This window comes from Pseudonaja textilis, chromosome 1 (genome assembly GCF_049901715.1).
Source record: "Pseudonaja textilis isolate UNSWEBS1 chromosome 1, rPseTex1.2, whole genome shotgun sequence".
Taxonomy (NCBI): Eukaryota; Metazoa; Chordata; class Lepidosauria; order Squamata; family Elapidae; genus Pseudonaja; species Pseudonaja textilis.
The window spans coordinates 167,551,909-167,577,004 of record NC_141990.1 but is presented as its reverse complement, the minus strand read 5'-3'; the positions used below and the strand labels follow the sequence as shown (position 1 = coordinate 167,577,004).

The 25,096-nt window shown below is 36.0% G+C and overlaps 1 protein-coding gene and 2 pseudogenes across 4 annotated transcripts in view; 2 read left to right on the top strand and 1 right to left on the bottom strand.

The window, feature by feature from the left end:
* The window catches only part of PARD3B (par-3 family cell polarity regulator beta), an 897,218-nt gene that overhangs the window by 390,227 nt on the left and 481,895 nt on the right, over nucleotides 1-25,096 (top strand). For 3 of the 4 annotated variants that reach the window (XM_026707819.2, XM_026707818.2, XM_087913713.1), the window contains exon 14: nucleotides 23,240-23,327. The exons of the other annotated variant lie outside the window; for it this stretch is intronic. In XM_026707819.2, coding sequence (XP_026563604.2) covers nucleotides 23,240-23,327 — 88 coding nt within the window. The remainder of the gene's footprint in view (nucleotides 1-23,239; nucleotides 23,328-25,096) is intronic. 4 annotated transcript variants of the gene reach the window in all.
* On the top strand, nucleotides 4,195-5,237 carry LOC148127912 (uncharacterized; annotated as a pseudogene).
* LOC113441057 (U2 spliceosomal RNA) lies at nucleotides 16,602-16,709 on the bottom strand (annotated as a pseudogene).

Genomic DNA, 25,096 nt, shown 5'->3' with positions numbered 1-25,096 from the left:
TGTAAATTGGCCGTTTCTAATACAACAATTAAAATATATGGATATCAGCAAAAACTTCCTAAATATAATCACTGCAATATATACACAAGAAGAAGCAAAAATAATAATAAATGTAGAACTGACAAGTAGCTTCCACATACAGAAAGGCATGAGACAAGGCTGCCCTCTCTCCCCATTACTATTTATATACATACTAGAGATCATAACAAGAATAACTCAGCAAGAGTCCCAGATAAAAGGATTGAAAATTAAAAAAGAAAAATTTAAACTGTAAGCATATGCCAATGACTTAGTTTTCTTTCTGGAAGATCCTGAACAAATGGATCCGAAATTATTAGAAAAACTCAAAGAATATGGAGAAGTAGCTGGTTTGAAAATAATTAAAGATAAAACAAAAATTAAGAACATGACCAGCAAACAAAAAGAAAATCTTGCTAAGATACTAGACATCCAAATAGTCCAAAACATGAAATACTTAGGAATTACCATCTCGGCATGCTGCTCAACGATCAAAGAAGATAATTACGAGAACTTATTGAAACAAATTTAAAAAGACCTAGAGAATTGGAATAACCTTCACCTATCACTAATAGGCAGAATTTCAGCAATCAAAATGAATATACTACCCCAAATTTTATTTCTATTTTAAAATATACTGATTAACTTAGAAAAAAAATTCTTTAAAGATTTGAATAAAATGGTGTTAGATTTTGTGTGGCAGGGTAAGAGACCAGGATTAAATTGAAACAACTTCAAGATGCAAAAGAAAGAGGGGGAAATTAGGTTTTCCAGAATGGCAATTCTACTACCAAGGGATTAACATGGATTAAGGATTGGATAAATCTAGATAACAGAAGTCTCCTACTTTTAGAAGGGCATGATTTACAACATGGCTGGCATGTATATCTGTGGCCTGGTAAAAATATGACCCTCCAATATTTTTTGAGGCACAAAATTTGGAAAGCTTTAATTTTAATTTGGAATAAAATAAGATTGCAAAATTATATGGAAACTCCAGGGGGGCTTTCATCTTTAGAAGTAATATCATACCCGAATCTTTACAATCAGGAAAAGGCAATCACATATAGAGATATTTTAACAGATGAAGGTCGATTAAAGCAGAGACAGGAACTTAGCCAACAAGGTATAGCATTGGAATGGTGGGCATATCTTCAAATACTTTTTTTTAAAAAAAAATTATTTTATTTATTTATTTATATAAACATAGTTATGGATACATGAAATTGATACATATAAGAAAAATAAAAGAAATTTAAAAAACCCAATAGGACAGGGACGGTAGGCACGTTGGTGCGCTTATGCACTCCCCCTACAGACCTCTTAGGAAAGGGGTGAGGTCAATAGTAGACAGTCTAAAGTTAAAGTTTTTGGGGTTTGGGGAACAAGCCACAGAGTCAGGTAGAGTACTCCAGACATTGGCCACTCTGTTACTGAAGTCGTATTTCCTGCAATCAAGTTTGGTGCGGTTTACCTTGAGTTTGTATCTATTGTGTGCTCTTTGTATTGCTATGGTTGAAGCTGAAGTATTAATTGACAGGTAGAACATTGCAACGTATAATTTTATATACTATGCTTAGATTGGACCGAAGGCAGTGTAGTTCTAGGTTTTCTAGGTCTAGAATTTCAAGTCTGGTGGCATAAGGTATTCTACAACACGTAGAGGAGTGGAGAACTCTTGTGAAATATTTCTGGACTTTCTCAACTGTGTTAATATCAGATACGTAATGTGGGTTCCAGACTGATGAAGTATTGGTCTAGCAAATGTTTTATATGCTCTAGTTAGTTAGTAGTGTGATATTACCAGAGAAAAAGCTACGTAGGATTAGGTTAACAACTCTTAATGCCTTTTTGGCTATGTAGTTGCAGTGGGCTCTAGCACTTAGATCATTAGAGATGAGAACTCCAAGGTCCTTGACAGAATTTGGATCATCAACAAGGTCTTGACTATTCAGCTTGTATTTTATTTTCTGATTTTTTTTGTCAATATGTAAGACAGAGCATTTATTTGTTGAGATTTGAAGTTGCCATTTGTTTGACCATTCTGGTACATAGTCGAGGTCTTTTTTAAGGGTAGCAGTATTGTCTATGGTGTTGAATAGCTTTACATCATCAGCAAAGAGAATGCAGTTGCTCTTAATATGATCACAGAGATCATTTATGTAGAGTATGAAGAGAGTTGGTCCTAGAACACTGCCCTGGGGGACACCACTGTTGACAGGTACAGAATTTGTTTGGACACTCCCAATTTTGACCATTTGTTGTCTGTGTGACAGAAATGCTTCTATCCAGTTATGCAGGTGTATACAATCTAGGTATGAAAGAGATAAAAAGAATGCGGAATTAACTGCCAACATTAGATAAAATACTGTTAGGATCAGAGAAAAAAACAAATAAAGAAACTTTACAAATATCTACTAGACCACAAAATGTACAAAGAGCAGGTTAAAGAACCAGTGCTAACCTGGGCTAGATATCTCAACCATAGCATAAACCTAGACCAATGGCAGCAAATTTGGGACTGGAACAAAAAGATCACGCTACTCACATCTTACAAAGAATATCTGTTTAAGATGTTTTATAGATTACATCTCCCACTGGCCAGACTAGCAAAAATGTATGGTTCTCAATCGCCCACATTCTGGAAATGTCTGAAAGAAAGGGGTACCTATTATCACATGTGGTAAGACTGAAAGAAAATACAAGAGTTTTGGCATAAAATCCGGACATGGCTGGAGGAAATGTTGGGTTTAAAATTAACTTTATATGAGAGACATTCCTATTGGAAATAATAACAGAGAATTTTAGTAAAGCAGATATGTACCTAACTATTCATGTTACTACAGCAGCAAGACTATTGCTTGCCCAAACTTGGAAGTCAAAAGAAATCCCAAGTGACGAAGCATAATAGACAAGATTTTCAATGCACTGAACTAGACAGTCTGACATTAGAATTGATAGAATGAGATGTATCAGAATGTTATAAAGTATGGAACAATTTCTATGTATGGGGGGATATGAAAGGAAGTATATAAAATGTAAGTTAGAATCTAAGATGTAATTGAAATGCAGCACAATGATTAAGATATAAAACAACACAAAGATCAAATGTAAATACCTATATATATCTATATAAATGCCTATATTGTTTAATAATTTTTTTCTAGTATAATAATGTAAAGACTGAAATGTATGGCAAAGTCCATCACGTTCAAGATTTTTAAATGTTTATTTTCAATAAAAATATATATATTAAAAAAAAAGAATTTGTGCAAGCCATTGAAGCTGCAGAGGAAAGACGAAGGCTAGGCCCTCGGCCCAAGAAACAGATTCCTGGAGAAACTGCCAGATTGAGCTGAATTCAGAGACTGGACCAGAGAAGCTGCCTGAACATCTTTCTTACTCCAGCCCAGCGAGGTTGGTCCATGAGCCAGAATGGAGAGGCATGGGGCTTTTGAATCGGACAACTCCCAAGACTGGAACCTATTGCTTCCATCCCATAGCTTTGGCAGAGCTTCCAGAGCACTTTGAGTGACTTAAAGTGGGGAGTTATGTTCCACAGTTACAACCTCTCCAACTGAGCTGGAATTCACTTTTCCTGGTCTAGGACCTGACAGCATGGTGTTGGCGACATTCCTCTTGGCTAGAGGTGCATGGCAGGGGCAAGCAGCAAGGGAGAGAAAGCAGATGCAGCCAATATTTGGAATGTTACAACCTCCAATTCTCCCCCCCTCACCAGCCAGCAGTGAGGATATCCCATCAAGTGTATTCCCACAGGCTGGGGATTCTATCATGGTCAGGGGTGGATCCAGTGCCAGTGGATGCCAGCACCGGTTGCATCATCTGTTTGGGATCACCATGGGGCAAATTCTCAGCAACAATCCCGGTGCAGCAATGGGGTCAGTTCCAGCAGCAGGCTGCAGCCACCTCCCCCACACTTTTCCAACACAGCAATGAGTTCAACAGACGGCCCCTATTTAGCAGCCAGCAGCTCCTCCACAGATTCCAGCTCAGCTGGTGGTCACCATGGTGATTCCACCAGCCAGGCCAGAGCCCCCAAGATTTAGAGCAACTTTTGATGGGAAGCCTGAGAAACTTGCATACTTCCTCAGCTGAATCTGGGCACATATAGATCAATTTGGAAACCAATATGGAACAGAGTGCCACCTAGTTTCCGCAATTACAGATGTGATGAATGATGGAGACACTTTGGCCCTAACAGCCCAGCTACACAATGGGGACGCTGCAGAACTAAATGATGCAGATGCATTTGTTGAGCTGCTCAGGGCTAGATTTGAAGACCCCCACAGAGTAGGTGAAAGTGAAGATAAAATAAAGGAGATGAAGCAAGGTAATCAACCCATAAAAGACTTTGTATGGGACTTTAGACAGATCGCAGGCAACCTCATGCATTGGCCTGACAGGATACATCTGCGTTATTTTAAAGAAGTCATTGATCCAGAAGTCAGAAAAGCCTGTGGCATCCAAGGGGTACCAGAGCAACTACATGACTGTATGCCATGTCCATTGCTCTGGATAGAAAAATCAATCCACACCAAAAACCTCCCTCTGAGAGGCCCCCTAGGAGAACTTTGGACAGACGTCCTCTGACTAAACCTGCTGAAGCTGCTCCTAACCATCTTAGCATTATCAAATGCTATCGATGTGGCCAGGCTGGTCATAGGGCTTCCAGATGTCTGGCCCCTGCACCAGTTCCACAACCAAGGCCCAGTACAGCTGCCAGAGGCAGGAGAGCTCCACGGAAGGCCCCAGATACCAGTTGGTTTGCTAGATAAGCTGTAGAGGTTCCCCTCCCCACAGAAGAAAGCGAGGAACCTCTGACCAAAGAAACCCTTTCTGGAAAGGCAAATGAGGAAGAAGACCCCATGGTGAGTGCTGCCATTCCCCCTCTTACAGTTAAAGTGAAGTTGGTACCAGAGTCTGGGGAGGCTGGGGAGTTAGAAGCAGTAATAGATACAGGATGCTCCACATGTCTGATTGGGCTCCCTATTGTTGAGCAATTGGGAATAAAAGCTAATGCCCTAAAATGCCCAATCAAATTTGAACAGGAAAATGAAACATTAATTGGAGGAGTCCCAGCCACCCAAATTATAGAACTGATCAGATTAGAAATGGGTAGGCATCATGAACTTATACCACTTATAATGGCTCCAAAAATGTCAGAATCCATCTATCATTTTGGGACTTGCTTGGCTTGATAAATAGGCTCTTACCATCAAATGGGAAGATGGGTTCTGAAAATCATAATTGGTGTTGGGCTGCTGCCCTCGGTCCCTCCTGAAAAGAGACTGCCACCCAACAAGGGCCCACAACCAGAAGCAGTAGCTACTGCTTCAGGGTTAGGCGAACCCTGGTTCCTAAAGAATACAGAGACTTGGCTGAGGCTTTTAGTGAGGAGGAATGCAACATTCTCCTCCCCCCCCCCCCCATTGAGCCACTGATTGTGCCATCGAATTAGAACCAAAGATGACACCAGCCGAGATGACTGAGTTGAGGAAATACATTGATACCAATTTAGCCAGAGGCTTCATCAAATCAGCAAAGTCTAGGTTGGCAGCCCCGGTACTATTTCAAAAAGAGAAAGATGGTGGCCTGATATTATATGTGGATTTTAGAGGTCTTAATGCAGTGTGCATAAAAAACACGTGCCCCCTCCCCCTAATGAAGGACTTGCTAAATCACTTATCTAAAGGTAAAATCTTTACCAAGCTAGATCTGAAAAAAGCCTACTACCGAGTCTGCATAAAGGAAGGAGATGAGTGGAAAATGGACTTCAACTGCCCTCTGGGTAGTTTTCAGTTCCAAGTCAAGCCTTTCAGACTCCAAGCCCCCCCCCCCCTGCTGTATTTATGCAACTAATCAATCATATGTTATATGCACATTTGTACAAGGGGATCCTTGTGTACTTGGATTACATTCTTATATTCAGTGAGACCATCGAAGAACATGTCAAGTTAGTGAGGCAAGTACTGAAAAAACTTTTAGCCACCAAATTATATGCAAAACTGTTAAAATGCGATTCTATAAAGACTCTTTGGACTACCTGGGCTACTGAGTGTCAAATCAGGAGATTGAAATGGACCCTGGAAAGATGAAGGCGGTGCTAGACTGGCAGTCCCCCAAAACACATAAACAACTTAAAAGCTTCTTGGGGGAATTTTATACAAATTATCTTTGTACGAGACTGACATGGTTAGTCTGTAATTTATTTCCCAAATATGTTCCCACTTGTCTAATTCAATACTGTGGCCCATGTTTTTTGCCCAAATTATCATACATTCCTTGACTGTATCTTCTTTTAATTTGTAATCCAAAAGATATTTGTATATTTTACTAATCAATTTCCTTTCCTCTCCATGCCAAATCTTGTCTAATTCTTGGTAAGTCATATTAAAACCAAATTGGTCTTTATCTTTTTTATAATTCGTTTGTAATGCATAGGGCCACCATGCTATCTCTTTTCCGTGGATTTGTATTTGATTCCTATGCTTTAACTCTCTGGTTTCTTGTAGTAAGTCTTTATATCTTACAATATTATCAAAATCTAAAACATTTGGATGTGTAACCATTGAGGATAACCAAAGTGGGACCTTAGGATAGTGTGTTTTTTTAATCTTTTCCCAAATATTTAATAACACGTTCCTTATATAATGCCTTTGAAAACACGAATCTTTCCATCTCACATGAATGCTTGCCACCCAAGTTGGAGATCAAAGCCCTCTAATGTTAGGATCCTTTATTTATCAGATTAACCCAGTCTTTAAGCCAAGTTGCTATCGCAGCATAATAGTATATTTTGAAATCTGGAAGACTGAAGCCTCCTTTCTTTCTGTCATCCTGTAACAATTTATATTTTATTCTGGGTTTTTTCCCCTGCCATATGAATTTAGATATATGTTTATTTAATTCTTCAAAAAAGCTTTTCTCCAATTTGACCAGCACTGTCTGAAATAGGAACAACAATTTTGGCAAAACATTCATTTTTACTATTGCGATATGACCCAATAAAGATATTTGTAAATTAGCCCAATTATCTAAATCTTTACATATTTAAATTGTTAATTTATTGTAATTGTCTTTTTTAATTGATGAGCACCTGGCTGTCAGCCATATCCCCAAATATTTTACTTTGTTTATCACCTGTATCCCTAATCTATTTGTTAGTTCTTCCTTTTGTCCATTTGTCCATTTTTTTGTTATCACTTTTGTTTTTTCTTTATTAATTTTCAACCCTGCCACCTTTCCATATTGTTCTATTTCTTTCATTAAAATGGGGGTCATTTCTAGTGGGTCTTCCAATATAAATGCCATATCGTCAGCAATGTTTGAAGTTTGTACTCCTCTTTTTTAACTTTTAATCCCCTGATCTCTTGATTTTGTCGGATTTGTACTAATAGCGTCTCTTCTACGAATATATAAAGTAGAGGAGCTAGGGGGCATCCTTGTCTTACACTCTTATTTATCCTTATATTATTTGTATTTTCCCCATTTATTAATATTTTTGCAGTTTGGGTATTATATATTGTCTTGATGAATCCTAATTTTTTTTTGCCAAATTTCATGCCTATCAATTGTTTAATAAGAAAATTCCAATTCAGGTTGTCAGAAGTCTTCTGGGCATCTAAAAACATCAGTGCCATTGTTTTAGTTGTATGTACTTCATAAAATTCTAGAATGTCCATAATTATTCTTGTGTTTGTCTTCATTTGTCTATATGGTAGAAACCCATTCTGATCAGTATGAATAATCCTGCTTAATACTTTCTTTAATCTTTCTGCCAATACTGTGGCCAAAATCTTATAATCTACATTTAAAAGTGATATTGGCCTATAATTTTGAATTTTTTTGTAGATCTGATTGCTCTTTATGAATAAGGGTTACATATGCTTCAGTCCATGATTTTGGTGTATTAGCACTATCCAAGGCTTCATTATATAAATCTGTCATTAACTCCTCCAATAGCTCTTGAAACTCCTAATAAAATTCAGATGAAATTCCATCTGGGCCTGGGGTTTTATTTGGTTTTTGTGCTCCAATTGCCTTTCTAATTTCTTCTATCGATATTTTATTGTTTAAAATGTATTTCTCTTCATCAGTAACTTCCGGCAATTTTTTTTCCTTCAAATATTGAGGAATGAGTTCTGGTACTTCTTCTTGATTGTATAAATTCGTAAAAAAATCCTTAGCAATTTCTTTCTTTTCCTTGGCCTGAATATGTACTTTCCCTTCTTGGTCTTGGAGAGCTACAATCGTTCTTTTTCCTTGTTCTTTTTTTATTTTATGGGCTAACCATCTCCCTGGCTTATTTGCATTTTTGAAATAATTTTGTTTTGCTAATTTAATTTTTCGGGCCAAGTCTTCTTGCATACTTAAATTTAGCTTATGTTTTACCAAATCTATTTCTTTCTTAATATTTTGATTATTCAGATCGATTTGTCTACTTGCTTCCAAATCTTTAAGTTTCTCTCTCTACACGCTTTGCTGTTGCCTTTTTTCTTTGTTCCTTTTAATGCTATAGGCAATGGTTAGACCTCTCACATAAGCTTTTGTTGTGTCCCAGAGGTTCTGTAGGGACATATGTTCTCTCTTATTTATTTCAAAAAACATTTTCAGTTCTTTTTTCATTATTCCAATATATTCATTGTCTTTTAGTATACTATTATTAAATGTCCATCTTCTGATCATTCTCTTTCCTTTCCACTAAATTTGAATAGGATTATGATCGGCCCATGCATTCGGCAAGATCTCTATATTTTCAGTGTTTTCCATTAAACTTGGGTCTATCCATATCTGATCTATTCTGGACCAAGAGTGGTGGGGATTGGAAAAGAAAGTATATTGTTTTTTAGTTGGATACAGTTCTCGCCACACATCCTTCAAATTTAGTTCTCTCACCATGTTGAAGATGGGAATAGTCTCTTTATTTTTTTTAATTTTGGGGGGAACTTCTGTAGTCTTTATCCTTGTCTGAAACAGCATTGAGGTCACCTACAATACATACACTTGTATATCCAGTTTCTATTGTGATGGAGTCTGGCATAAAATTCTTTTTGATTTACATTAGGGGCGTATACTGTAACCAATAAAATCTTTTTCTGGTTTAGTATTATTTCTATAAATAACATTATCCCTTCATCATCCTTATATACTTGTTTGTGTTGCAGCCAATCTTTTACATATACTACAATACCCCTTTTTCTTTGGTTTGAAAGAGCCCAATACATTTTACGTAAATTAATATCCTTTAAAAGGTCTGCCTGTTTATCTATAATGTGAACTTCTTTTATACAAGTTATGTCTGCATTTTCTTTTTTGAGTTTTTTGAATGACTGTTTTCTTTTTAATGATGAATTTAAACCGTTGTTGTTAACTAAGAATAGGGTGATTTCTCTGTTCATGTTACTGTCTGTGTAGAGTGTTTTTTATTTCTTTCCTTGTTCTGGGTTCTCTTGTTCTTGGTCTGTTGTCCTCTTCTTCTCTGAGTTTCTGAGATTCTAACTGTGATACAGGTTCTTTCTCTTCGGAGAGTTGTTCTTCCTGACTTCTCATATTTGAATCTTCTCCGCTTTTGTGTTCTTCCTCAGGTCCCAGATATTGTTCGTGAAATTGATGTGGTTTCTCTATTGTATCAATTATATATTTTTTGTCCTGCCATGCTACTAGGAGCCCCTCCGGGGTGAGCCATCTGAATGGTATACCGTTCTTGATTAACTGAGATGACAGAAACTGGTAGCCCCTTCTTTGCTCCCTAACTCTCCTGGGTATTTGCTTCAATGTTACCACTTTGTGATCTTTATATATCGGTGGCTTGTCTCTGGTCTTACTGTATAGCATGTCTCGTGCCGTCTTTCTTGTGAACCAGATGTGGACTTCTCGGGGTAGCCTGTGTCTTTCGGCATAGTGTGTGTGTATACTCTGTAAACCTTGTCGATATCATTCTCGATTTCCTGTTTGTTTTTCTGTAGAACTGTTGCTATTAGATTCGCCATTATTGCACGTAGGTCTTCCTTTCTATCTTCGACAACATTCTGGAATCTCAGATAAAATGATGCTTTTTCTAATTCTATATGCACCACTGAATCTCGATGTTCACAGTATAGGACTTTCCAATTTTGTTCCGATTCCTCTAATCTCTTTTCCACCACCTCAGTTCTTGCCTCTACTGTGTTTAATTTTTGCTCATTCTTAATCATTGCCTCCTGCATCATTCCAATTTTACTGTCCAGATTTTGTATCTTATTCTTCACTCCTCCTATTTCAGTTCTCATTTCTAATTTCATGTCTTTGTGATTCCTCGCTATCAATTTGGGGGTTTTTACCATCATTTCCTGCATCATAGCAAGTGTTGTCTGTACTGTCTGCAGATTTTGGGCAGAGCTTGTCTTTTCTGCCAATAACATTGCATCAATCGATCTCTGTCCCAGAGGTGAAGTGTCGTTGTTATAGGTTTCTTCCCTGATTTTACAATTGTAGTTATTGTTGCCATTTTAACTATCTGTAGCAGCTCTCTCCAATCCACCATCAATTATCCCTAGTAGAGTTATATTGTCCTCTCCTTTGAGTTCAGTATACATATTAATACATATATTATTAATTAAGAATTTTCTATTATAGATAGTCCCAGTCAAATCTTATTTCTATTTTTTACGTACTCAAATATTCTAAAGTTTAAAAAGTTAAATGTTGATCCAATATAAATATAATCAATCCACTATAAATATAATTAAACAAATATAAATATAATTAATCAGAAAACAACAGTCCTATATAATTAATTAACTAGTATAAATTAGAGCACCCAGTTCATCAAGATATTTAAATTCCTATATATATGAATTTGTCTTATTTCCTTAAGATTCTTAATTATATATTTAACTCGGAGTAAATGTATCTAATTTCTTTTTTCTAAATTTCTTATGTATTGTTTTTAAACAGATACTAGTTAATATAATCTATCAATAATTAACAATAAGATGAGGATAATAGTACTATATAGTTATTCTTTAACCATCTATTTTATATGCTTATACAATCACTTTCCAACAATCATTCAATTAATAAAAAAAAGTTCAATCAGTATTAAACAGTATTCTATATTCAAATTTCTAACTTATTTATATCTGTCAAATTAGTTTTCTACCAATATCACTTAAATAAATTTATGTTTTACCAGTATCTTTTAACTCAAGTCCAAAGTTTTTTTGTTAAATATCTTGCTACAATTCTTAATTCAAAATGTCCTCTTTCCAAATTGCACGGTCACTTTCTCCGTTTCATTTTTTCTTTCTATTTATATATTTTCTTCTTGCTCTTTTATTCTTTTACTCCCACACAGTCACAGTTCCACTTATAAATCTTAAGTAGATCTTCCTTATTTTATTGTCACAATTGTCTATTAATATTTGTCAAGTTAAAGTTTCTTTTCCCCAGTCCTTTCCTCCGATCTTTCTTTTTTTTATATATAAATATAGTTTATTAATTTTTACAATTAAAACCAATCACAATACATACACAAATAAGCAAAAGAAAAAAAAAAGAAAGAAGAGAGGAGAGGAAGAGAGGGAAAGAATTTTGAGAAAAGAAAGAAAAAGAAAGGGGGAAGAAAGAAAGAAAGAGGTTACAATGGTTACGATCTTTCAATGAGTCAAGAGTTCTTATACTCTTATACTCTTAACTGTTCTTTCGTTTTCCCATACAATTAACCACTTTCACTTCTTTCTCTCTTTTCCCAATTCTCAAATAAACAGACAATATAGTTCTGATTTGCTCCTCAGCTCTTAAAGCAAGTGTTATTGCCTCACCCTTTGTCTCCTCAAGTTTCATGATTCCATTAGTCAGCATAAATCTCTGCCATTTTTCTAGTCAATGCTCCTGCCAATAATTCCGCCACTTCTCCACACCGTTCAGTTCGGAGCTTCTATCTTCCTTCTCAATATACACCAATATTCTGGAAATCTTTAAATGCACCTTTCCACTGCTCAGCCTGCTGTTTCCCCCTCTTTGCTTCTTTTAATCAGCTGGGCTGCTGCATCTCTGGTTCCGACCATCACAGTCGTCATGATCTCCCTCTTCTGCTGTTGGTTTTCAGGGAGTTCTTCCAGTCTCCGGGATTGCGGCACCTCCCCAAGACCTCCATGTCTTCCCCTTTTGTCTACCTCTCCGGGGTCCGGCACACTCCAAGAAGCTGCCAACTAGCGAAATTCAGGATCTTTCAGAGCGGCGGTCCGCTCCTCAGCTCCGCACCAACACAGTGCCCAACTGGCCAAGAAATCTTATCTACTTATATACTTCAAATGAAACTGATTTCTAAAATGCTAAGAGAGAGTGACAATATACTTGAAAGAACAAGCTACTTGTCCAGTAGCTATTGCAAAATGTGAAGGAACACACTGAGAGTCAACTAAAGTAACATCTGAGATAAGTTAGCTAGTAGGGTATGTGGAACAGAATAAATCTTGAAATAAAAAAAATAAGATTAAAGTAGGCAAAAATGTTAGATTAAAATTTTGTAACTGAAAACAAGCAGGCACAGAACATATTACACAACATGTATTGTGTAAAAGTGATTTGTTTGTGTGTGTAAATTGTGATGTGATGTGAATGGGAGTGTGAAGGAGCACATGCACATGAAGGCAAAGCCTCAGCTTTAAAATTTGTGTAGGTTGGGGCTAGCTTGCACTGTTGTGCAGGGCAGAATAGAAGAGAGTTGTCTGCTGCAAGAGTCAAGAAAGGCTTGACTGAGTAATGTAAAAGTATGAACCAATGGTTGTTAAAAAAAAAACCCAACCACCCTGTGAGGAGTTGTTGAAGAATTAATCCTAAGTATAATAGGTACTTTTTTCTTGTTAGATGTTGAAATCTATTGGTATTAATTTGGAATACCAATACACTGAAATTATTTTTGCTAGAAAACTGTGCAGTGGCAATATCATAGCCAGTGACATGATTATGACATGATCCAAGACATGATTATTGCTAATTGAAGAGGTTCATTGATGGTCTTCTTATTTCTCATGTATTTCTATAAATCCTAGCTTTCTATCAATTTACTTTGGCTTTTTAAAAAAGAAATCTAATATTCTCGTGAAAAGATTAAGAGTCGCTTCTTTAAAGCAGTTTTGCTTTGCCTATCATTATTTGAAGAAATACTTAATAATCCAACATTGAAATGCCAACCTTCAGTCTATTTTTATATGAATCATCTAATACTTGCTACCCTGAAGTCCTCAGTTTGTTCCTCTGCCAAGCTGTGGTGCAAGACTCAGCATTTATCTTGAACAACCTCTACAAAGAAGTCTTATTTCAGTGCCAGCAATTTCACATTTCTGTTGCTGAAAGATTACTGGAATTTGGTTCATCAGAGGATTTCTAAAGTCCTCCAGAAAACTATGAAGTTGCCAACAAACTTGTCATTTCTGTGTCACAGGTTTCCATTCCAACCAGCCAATATACTGATTCTTAAAAGGACTATATGTACCAATAAGGGAGAATATATATAACTCTATAAATATTTATTATCCTTTATTGTGGTTTTTATATAACTTGAAAGATTGCATCATTTTAGGGGGATAGTCAGATAAGCATGTTTTAATTATCTTCACTTAACAAGTTGAGTACTCTTTATTATATAGGTTAATATAATTATAACTGGCCTTTATGATGTTAAAGTAGGCAAATACCTGCCTAAATATCTCAAAAACTAGTTTAAACGTGAATTCAAAATAAGATAATTTACAGTTTATCTTTAGAAGTACTGCACATTGCCTCAAGGTGGAATCCTGCATCAAATTGCTCAAGAGTAGTAGAGAGGTCCTGTGCAACTTTTCAACAGCCTTGAGTTATTCTTTTTTACTAATTTGAGGGTAGTGTTTTACTCACTGATAAGCTTAGGGCCACCTGGATTATATTGTTCAAAATTCCTCTAAAATGGCAATAACAGTTTATTTTTTCCATTGCTATAGAGGGGCATTATTTATATTAGTGTATTAAAGTATTTGCACCAAATGTCCAGCTCTCATTCGGTGCCATTTAGGCCTATATGTTTTTTATTATTTTTATTTACAGCTTTCTTGTCCATCATATAGTTATCAACTTTCAGTTATTTTGTTGGTTTAGGTAGAGTCTGTGAGCCTGATTTTGCTGAGTTGTGTCTAAAAGCTTTATGATATTTTAGAGACTGGGGGTTAAGATTAGTCATAAGGTGATCCTCAACTTTTACTTAGCAACCATTTAAATTTATAATGATGCTGAAAAAAGTGACTTATGACGATCCTTGCACTTACGACTATCACAGTGTCCCCATGATCACATGGTCAGAATTCAGGTGCTTGGCAACCAGCATGTATTGATGACAGTTGCAGCATCCCAGGATCATACGATCACTATTTGTGACCTTCATAGCTGGATTCTGACAAACAAAATCATAGAACATCACGTGATTCACTCAGTGATTCTCTTAACAACTATGGCAGAAAAAGTTGTATAATCAGGAACGAGTCATTTAACAACTGCCTCACTTGGTGATTGAACTTCTGGTCCCAAGTTCTGGTTACCAAGTCGAAGACCACATATGAACTGCAGCCCATTTTACAAGCCACAATTCTGGGCAGCTCAAAGCAACAGTGATAAGAACACTTTTTAATCTTATAACTGTGATTTAAAAATCCAGCATCACCCTAATCCTTTCCAGTGGGAAAGCCAGCTTTTTAAGGCCTTTCAAAAGTCTTGAAGAGTTAGGAGCCTGCCAGATCTCAGAAAACAAAATATTTCCACAGGGCCAAGAAATCCACTACTGAGAAGACATGCTTCCTGTGTTCTACTAGATTACCATATTTTAGAGAAGCAACTTGGAGTGTGCCAATCTCTCCCTCCAACTCAATGAACATGCTGTAGAACTCAGTTATTAGAGGAGGTCCTCGATTTATGACAGATACTCCCAGTAGGCTGCAAATTTTTAAACAACCAGTTCTCTGCCTGGGCAAGCATGGCTGGTTAGTCATATGACTGGGTGGGTGATGTCACTCATCATACCCAGCCCCACCTTCTGACCACTTGCCTTAAAGGAACAGGTAGAATTCAGCCAGTTGGGGCTAATCCCACTACTGGCTGGCCCCACCCCACCCATTTTTCAGCCTGTTTTTCAGGTCCTTTTGCGGGGGGCATTTTTAGGACATTTTTGGGCTGTTTTTGAGGCTATTTTTCAGGACATTTTTGGCCCAGAAAATGACTGGAAAACAGCACAAATGGCCTGAAAATAGCCCCCAAACAAGCTGTTTTTGGAGCGTTTTCAGGAAGTTTTCAGGCCATTTTTGGCCTGGAAAACAGCCTGAAAACACCCCTGAAAACACCCCCAAAACCAGGCCAAAAAAGCGGCAGGTTTAGGGTGGGATTTGCCAGTTTGTGGAACTGGGCTAATCTTAACTACTGGTCCACCAGAACTGGTGCAAATCGGCAGCAGCCCACCCCCCAAAAGGTACTTATGACCTGATTTTGAAGTTATAATGGCCACCTCCTTTCCCTTAGTCATGTGATCACATTTTGGGCACTTGGCAACTGGCTCGCCTTTATGGCCATTTGCAGTATCCTACAATGACATGACTGTAGTTTTCATCATTTTTTTGCTGGAGTCTACTTCTGTTTCTGGTAGAAAATGCTGATTGGGTATAATGGATTTGCTTAACAATGTTTACACTCTCTTAACGACTACTTACTTAACCACCATAAAAATGTTGTAATGTTGGTTGTGATCACATCGTGATCCACTTAACAACCATAACAACTTTCAACTATAATTTCAGGCTCAATTACGGTCATACGTCAAGGACTATCTGTAAGTAGTTGCTTGGGGGAAGCGTTCATTCAGATCCATTTTACATTTAAAAGTTTGTGTGGGTTTTTATTTATTTATATATTTGTCTTGTTTTCTTCATATCTGCAAATCTTGGTTTATCCTGAGTATGCTGATTATTTTCACTTATTAGTGCCTGGTATGATTTGGATTTGAGTGCCATAAGCATTGGAAGCTTGAAAGTTCTATTTCATTATTACAATTTAATGTATGAGAATTGAAATAGCATAGCTTTAAAAAAATAAACAAGTGGACTTTTATTGTGCAGCAGTACTAATTAAAATTGCTCCCCACTGATTCATCTACTATCAAGGCTGATTAATCTATCAAATTAAGACAGTTACAGATTATATTCTGTATTTTATATGCACAGCTTTTTCCAGCTACACTTTCATCAGACATGTTCCTGGATGTCATTGATTCAGATTTATTTATGTATACAGAGAATCCTATTTGCCTGAACAATCTATCTTATTTTCCTTACCATTCTTTCTATTATTGCTTCCACTATTATTTTTCACAAGAAAAAAAAAAACTTGTAGAATTTCACATTTTAAAATTATGGTGTTACAGCAAAATATCCCTTCTTCATTTTTAACAAAAAAAATTTTCATGGTATTCACAGAAAAGGTGATAATAAATGATGCCCAATTATATCACATTTTTGATACATTAATGTTCAAACAAAATACAACTCTGCATTTCATAAAGATCAGAGTAGTGAGAAATACCACCTCTGTGAATAAATTGAATTGAAAATTGAAAATTAAACTGATAAGAACAGATACTACACTTGATCTTAGCCAAAAGGCCAAGAAGCGATTGAAGAGCTTCCGGTGGCAGGACAGGGCGAACGGAGGTGAAGAAGACTGTTGCAGTCTTTGAATACCTTTTCTGGCGCCAGGAGCGATCCCCCAGGGATACACGAACCCCAGAGAGGTATAGAGAGTAGAACAACACGCATGGAGACTAACTTTGAAAGGATGGATGAGGAATTTAAAAATGTACTTAGAGAAACGGAAGACTCACTGGTCCACCTCGAGATGGACAAAGCAATGGCGTATTTAAGGTTCCAGAATGTGGCTGAAGCAAAAAATGAAGAATTGGAACATTTGATGGCAGAAATATTGGCTGAATGGTTAGGAAAAGAAAAAGATGACCTAATTAAAGAGTTTGATGAGGTATATAGGGTTAGCACAAGCTACGCCAGACACAACAACTGTCCAAGAGAAATCCATATCCGCTTCTCTAGGAGATGTCTGAGAGATTTAATTTTGAAAATGTCTAGGGAGGAAACGATATCATATAAAGGCAGAGAAATTATGATTTTAAAACAAATTCCAAAGAAAGTGAGGACGATAAGACAAGATTATAAATTTCTAGCTAATGATTTAAATAAGAAAGGAATCCAATTTAAATGGTTAATCCCGGAAGGGATGTTAATTACGTGGAAAGAGAGGAAAATCAAAATAGAATCGATAGAACAGGCCCAAGACTTTTATCAACAGCTCACGGATACGAATGGTCAATCCACTAAAGAAGAACTTAAAAGGAGACCACAGGAGGACCGATATCATCACAGAACCCAAAAGGAACGACTTTCTCCAATTTCAGGAAGTGATAAAACACAACCTGGGAGAGAAGAGCAAATCCCACAACAACAACAAGAAGAGAATCGAATCATTACTAGGCAAAAATCTAAGCAGACGTAGATAAATGGTGGAGGGGAAGAAGTTGCTCTCCATCAATATAAATGGATTAAATTCAATATCAAAAAGAAAAAGGATATTTTCAAAACTTATTCAACATAACGCAGATATAATATGTCTTCAAGAAACACAGATTTCGAAAAATGATGAAAGACATCTAATTTGTCCAAAATTAGGGAAACTTTTTACGGCACCGGCCGATAAACACAAGAAAAAAGGAATTGCAATTTACGTAAAACAAGATGTAAAGGCAGAATTAACCTGGTCGGATCCCGAAGGAAGAACTCTGGTTATACAAGTTTGGATAAACCACATCACATTTTTACTTGTAGCAATCTATGCCCCAAATGAAGACCAAGGGAAATTTTTTAAACACCTCCACCAAAAAAGAGTAGGCTTCGAAAAAAGAAACATTTGCTTGATTGGCAATTTTAACTCCATTGCAGACTACCAAAAAGACCATAGTAATATGGGAAAAAACAAGAAGGGGAAAAGGGAACTTTCTGCGGCATGTAAGGAAATGATGAAAGAGTTAAATTTAAAAGATTTATGGAGGGAACGGAACCTTGAAGAGAAACAATTTATATACTATTCCAATCCACATAAGACTTGGACTAGAATAGATATGGCTTGGATGGATTTGGATTTGGCTAATGAAATAAAAGAAATTAAAATCCAACCAAATGAATGGGCTGACCACAACCCAATACAGCTAATTTGGAGAGACAGGAGAGGAATAAAAAAAAGATGGACACTAAATACCCAAATAGTAAATGAAGAAGAGTATATTAATAAGCTGAAAGAGGAGCTAAATTATTTTCTAAAAGATAACAATAATCAAACAACTTCAAAACAGAATATTTGGGATACTATGAAAGCAATTATAAGAGGTACAACAATTTCCTATAATGCTATGAGAAACAAGAGAACTTATGCCCGACAAAACGTATTATAAAAACAAATCAAAGACTTAGAAATACAATCACAAAAAAACCCTAAGATCCAAGGAATACAAAACCAGTTAATATTAGCTAAACATAAGCTGAATTTAATTGAACAAGATAAAATAGAAGTTAGTTTGAGAAGGTCCAAACAAAATTATTTTGAACACGCTAATAAACCAGGAAGATGGCTATCTTATAAACTTAAAAAAGAAAAGAAAAGAGACTGATACACCAACTAATAGACGAAAGGCATACCACAACATGAGATTGAGAAGAAAAAGATATTATATTAAACTATTTTCAAAGATTATATAAAAAAGAAGAAATCAGTGAAGACAAAATAAGAACTTATCTGGAGAATACGAATGGTAAAACAATAGGGGAAGGAGAGAAAGAATTATTAAATAAGGATATTACATGGTCTGAGTTGAAATCTGCAATGGAGAACCAAAGTAATAATAAATCCCCTGGTCCAGATGGGATTCCAGTAGAATTGTACAAAGCTACAATAGAGTTAGTAGGGCCACTGATGCTGGAAGTGTTTAACGAAGTACTTTTGGCAGCCAAAATGCCAGACTCATGGAGGGGGGCGTTGATTTCATTAATTCCGAAGGAGGATGTAGATGCCAGATATATCAACAATTATAGACCAATCTCACTTTTAAACGCTGATTATAAATTATTTACCTCAATTATAGCGAATAGAGTAAAACAAGTTTTAAATTTATACATTCATGAAGTTCAAAATGGTTTCCTTCCATCCCGCCAAATCAAAAATAATCTAAGAACCATTATTGACGTCTTAGAATATTATGAAGTTCATCCAGAGAAACAATTTGCACTCATGTTTTTAGATGCGGAGAAAGCATTTGATAATCTACATTGGCACTTTTTAATACAAAAAATCTATAACATGAGTCTGGGCACTAAATTTGAGAATATTATCACAACAATTTACAACACCCAACAGGCCAACATACTAATTAATGGTGAACAAACAGGCCCATTAAACATTGAAAAGGGCATTAGACAGGGTTGCCCCCTCTCACCCCTCCTATTTATACTTGCTTTAGAATCACTGTTAACGCGGATAAGACAAAACTCTGAAATCCAAGGAGTAAGGGTCAAAGCAGAGGAATATAAACTACAGGCGTTTGCAGACGATATGGTTTTCTTCCTAGAGGAACCCATGGAAAAAGGACATAACCTAATAAAAGAACTAGAACAATTTGGTTCAGTAGCAGGATTAAAGATCAATAGAAATAAGACAAAATTAATGACTAAAAATCTAACAGAGAATCAGAGGAAAGAATTAGAAAAAACCATGGGGATACAGGCAACAAAAAAGGTCAAATATTTAGGCATATGGTTAACACCACATAGTAAATCGCTCAAAGAGAATAATTATGATAAACAGCAGATTAAGAAAGACCTAGAATCCTGGAATAAGCTGCAGCTTTCTCTATTAGGCAGGATTGCCACGATCAAAATGAACATCTTACCAAAATTCCTTTACTTATTCCAGACAATCCCAATTAAATTACCAAAAAAATTTTTTTGAAGATATAAATAAGGTAACACTTAAATTTATTTGGCAAGGGAAAAAAGCTAGAATCAATATTAAGGCTTTACAAGATGCAAAAAGTAGAGGGGGGCTAGCGCTCCCAAATTGGGAATTATATAATTGGGCAGCCAACTTATTATGGTTAAAAGACTGGGTTAATTTACTCAACAAAAGAACTTTAGCCTTAGAAGGGCACGGTCTTCAGAGAGGATGGCATGCATTTCTATGGGAAGTGGGGAAAACTAAACAGTCATATTTTCATAGACACCTTATTAGAGATTCATTATTAACTAATTGGAAAAAAATATGCAAAAAACATTATTTAAAAATTCCGATTTGGCTTTCAACAATGGAGGCAATGGTCCATCCCAACAATTTGGATATAACAAAAATGACTAAATATAAAGATTTATTAGACCCTCTAGGAAAATTAAGAACTCGACAGGATTTACAGGAACAGGGATTTAAAATTGACCAGTGGTTATATATACAAATCCATAGCAGATACAAACAAGATATCAAAGAGTTTGGAATCTATAGCAAATTACAATATTTAGATAAATCTTATTAGGATCAAATAAAAAGAATATCTCCAAATTTTATAAATATTTATTGGAGGTAGAATTAGAGCAAGAGATAGTGAAAGGGAACATGATAACGTGGAGTAGGAATATTGGAAGAAGCATTACATTAACAGAATGGGAAAAGATCTGGAATAGAAACATCAAGATTACAAAATTGGTGGCGTACAAAGAAAATATGTATAAAATGTTATATAGATGGCACTTACCCCCTTCGAGTTTGGCGAAGATGAACCCTAACATGAGCTCAAGGTGTTGGAAATGTAAAAGCACTGAAGGAACATTTTTCCACACGTGGTGGTCTTATAAAATTACCCAAAAATTTTGGCAAAAAATCAGAAAATGGTTGGAGGAGATAACTAAAGAACAAATAGACTATAAACCAGAGTTCTTCCTGTTAGGGATCTCTGATAGATATTTATCCAAAAAGACAAAATACGTTATAATCCATATTCTAACTGCGGCTAGATTAGCGTTTGCTCAATGTTGGAAATCACCTCATACACCCTCAGAGCAAATGGTTATTCAGAAAATTTGTGAGTGTGCTGAAATGGATAAACTAACAATAGCGTTAAAAAACAAAGAGTCCTCAACATTTTACGACAACTGGGACTCATGGTATAATTGGCTTACACAGAGACAAATTATGTAAATGATAAAAAGTAACTTAAACATAATGGAAAAGAGGAGTAGATTGGATATGATGAAGAGAAATGATCCTTACAGACTGTCACAAAAAGATATCATTCGTTTTTAATTGTATTTAATTGTATTTTCTACCCTATTCTCCCTCCCCTTCCCTTCCCCTCTCTCCCTCTATATCTTTTCTCTTCCCCCCAACCGGCCTTTATCTGGTGTGTTAGGCCGGGTGTTTTTCTTCTTTCCCCCTAGCCATTCTCTTTCTATTTTGTAAATGTATTGTCGATGTGTTTTTAAATTGTAAATTCAATAAAATCTATTTAAAAAAAAAAAGAAAATTGAAAATTCTTCTCTAGTTGACTAGCTGGGGCAAGGGCTGCCTCCTGATACCAGAGTTGGGAAGAATACATATTTGGCCTGAATTTGTTTTAGCATCCTGAATTTTGTATTCTCACCTCTGGTGAACCATGCTGTTCCATGGTTGAAAGCAGCATAGTTGGGTCAAAGCTTGATGTACTGTGCTTGATGTAGTGTGTTCACTTCTCCAGCTATTATCCATTACACTTTTTAAACTATTTTTTAAAATTAAAACAAAGGCCATTTGTAAGTTTGTCCCACAACTAGAATGAGTCTGTATTTCCTTAAGTTACCTTGGAAGTTGGAAGCATGTTCCACTGCAGTGATTTATTGTCCTTGCATCTGCTCTGCAGAAAGGCAGATTTAAAAAAACAAAACAAAACCCTATTGAACACATAGCTTCCGAAGCAGTTTGGTAGGTCCTGTTATTATCAGATTTTGTAGGGATATACCCAGTAATCGTATTGCAACCCTGTTAGCATGCTTCCCAGATTATATTAATGAATTCCTACTTAACCTTTTACTTGCAGACAGATGGTCTGCTGGAACTTAGAAGGTAGCAAAATTTTATGCAGCTGCATGTAAGGGTTGGCATCACAACTGGTAAATGAAATTTTCCACAGTTATATAGTTATCTGTTTATTGTCTGAGCATTTCAATGTCCATAGGCTATTGTAAGTTGCTGGCTTTGGGCTATAATAAAATATTCAGTTACTCATTCTTTCATAATTTGTTCCAGAAGATCAGATTTCTTTATTTTGTCTCTTAAAGCTTCTAGATGAAGATAATAAGATAATAAGAGTTTGTGGATGATATTAATTTATTCAGATTTCTCTACTGGGGGGCGGGAGGGCTAGAGTAGTATTTCACATATTAAAAGCATCTATTAGTTAATAAGATTCCCAGCTCTCAATGGGATAGAAGGTCAATACCAAATTCATTATGCTTTTCTTCTCTTAACTTGGTTTTTCTCTTACCTTGGGAGGAATATGCATGTCATATATGTTTCAGACAGCAACAACATGAGAGAGTAATTTTGCAAGTCGTTGATACATTAAGCTCAGATTCAGATTAAGAATGTTACATAAATCACTGAATATACTTTTATTATCAGTTGATATGTATTGTTTTCTAATACATAACAATTTGTGGATAACAAAATAGAATTGAATGACTGCTTAACTATATGGCAGCATAGTTAATAGAGCATCTATGCACCCATTGAGTGTTTTATTTAAGTCTTAGCTCAAGCTTACTATAGATATGTGAAATCCAGTGAAATTACTAAAATCAATATAGGACTTCCATTTTTCATCATAAGGCATATTTCAATATGTTTATCTTTAATTATACATGAGCAAACAGGAGTCAGGTCTGTTGAAAATCCTAAGGGGAAAATATTTTTGCTTGGTGTATTTTTAATTCTAGTTTAGCTAGTTCAGAGATTTGTATAAATTTGCTGCTACTTCAAGAGTGATGTAGCCTGCCAGTTCAGTTCTTTGGCCAGCAGGCAAATATTTGCTTTTACCATTGTTTATTTTTCCCCTTTTAAATTTCAGAGTTTGAAAGTGGCACAGCTGAAAATGAAGTCCCACCCCCTTTGCCTTCACACCCTAGTGAGAAGCTATTCACAGATTATAATCATAGGTCAGAAGCTGTTTACCATTTTTTATTCCATGTCTAGTGATAGCAATGAATCTCTTTCATGTTATGTGAAAAATAGTTTTGGTTTACAGTTCATTTCCACCATAACATATGCTCTGATATTCAGCCTACTTCATCTTCCAAATCTGTATTGATTTGCTTTTCATACTTACACTCACTGAAATTAGATGTATCATTATCTCCATTGGGCAGGAAGAAATTGAGGCCAATCAAAACTGAATTGTTAAATCTTCAAAGTTTAAACCCAACAAATTGCTCTAGACAGGGGTGGAATTCAAATTTTTTTACTACCAGTTCTGTGATCATGGTTTGGTGGGCGTGGCAGGGAAGGTAAAATCTCCATTTCCATCCCACTCCAGGGGAAGAATACTATAAAATCTCCATTCTCTCCCCACTCCTGGGGGAAGGTTACTGCAAAATCCCATTTCCTCCCCACCCCACTAATCTGCTTTCCAGCTCCATTCTCCTGTGCAGGGCAACAAAAGAAGACCCAGCCAATCAGCTGGGACTCAGGAGGCAGAGAATACATGGGACGAGGCCAGTCAGAGATGGTATTTGCCGGCTCTCTGAACTACTCAAATTTCCGCTACCTGTTCTCTAGAACTGGTCAGAACCTGTTGAATACCACCTCTGGCTATAGCTTACTGTAATAATGGTTTTACTTCTAGTAATTATTTCTTCTTATAAACATTTTCTTTCTTATAAACATTTTGGGGGCATTTTGCAGTTTTATATTTCATTGAGTATTGGAATGGGGGAAGGCATTTTTTATGTTCATATAGGATTTGCAATTTCATTAAATAGAACTGTCCCTTTTTAGAGCAATTTCCCCTCTCCCATCTTATTTTCCCCTCTGATAAGAGATTCTTTATCAACATTCTAAATAGAATTGGAAACTGGTTAAAAATTGGCTATGTTGCAAACCTGATTGAACCACAGATAAGATGGAAGGACTGGGAAGCCTATATACAAGTACAATCCTCAACAGTGTTTTCCCTATTGCATGTTCTGCCTTTCTAATTATAAAGATATTTCAATATGTCCAGTTTTTATACAGCTTTCCTCTTCCTTCAAAAGACACTTGCATTGTTTCTTCGAGACAGAATGTATGTCCATGTAATTCATATAATTCACAAATTTCAGTGAAATTTTGGCATGAAAATTTTTGGAAATATGTAAATTTTCAGAACACTGTATTATTTTTAAATTTAATTTTAGACTTGGGTGTAAGACAATTATGGATGAAATAAGTGGATGGAATCTAATAGTCCCAGTGATGAAAATTAGCAGAATCAAGAGTTCAGACATCCTTCCCCATCACAGTTTTTCATTAGCCCTACAAATCTGCTGAGACAGATTTCAAGTACCTTTTGGGGGGCAAAGTTTGGAAGCCGGGCTAAAGACAAAGGGCTTCTGTGAAAAGACTTGTGTTTACATGACATTGGACTATGCCTTTGATCTTTTCAATTGAAAGGAGAAATCATTAAGTTAGGTCTTGATTTCCCTGCAAAGTATTTTGCTTCTTAACAGCATATTCACATTTTTAATCATAAGCATGGACATATTATAGAGCATCTAGCAGATTTATCTAATTGGATACAAATTAAGAACCTGATTATAAATGTATTAGATGATAGCACACTTTTAATACTTAAATAAATGCACTTTGTTAAACTTCAATATGCCTTATTAGTACTGAAATAATGATAAAATGGGCAGAAAAGGTAAAAACCAATACCTTTGGGTTGGAT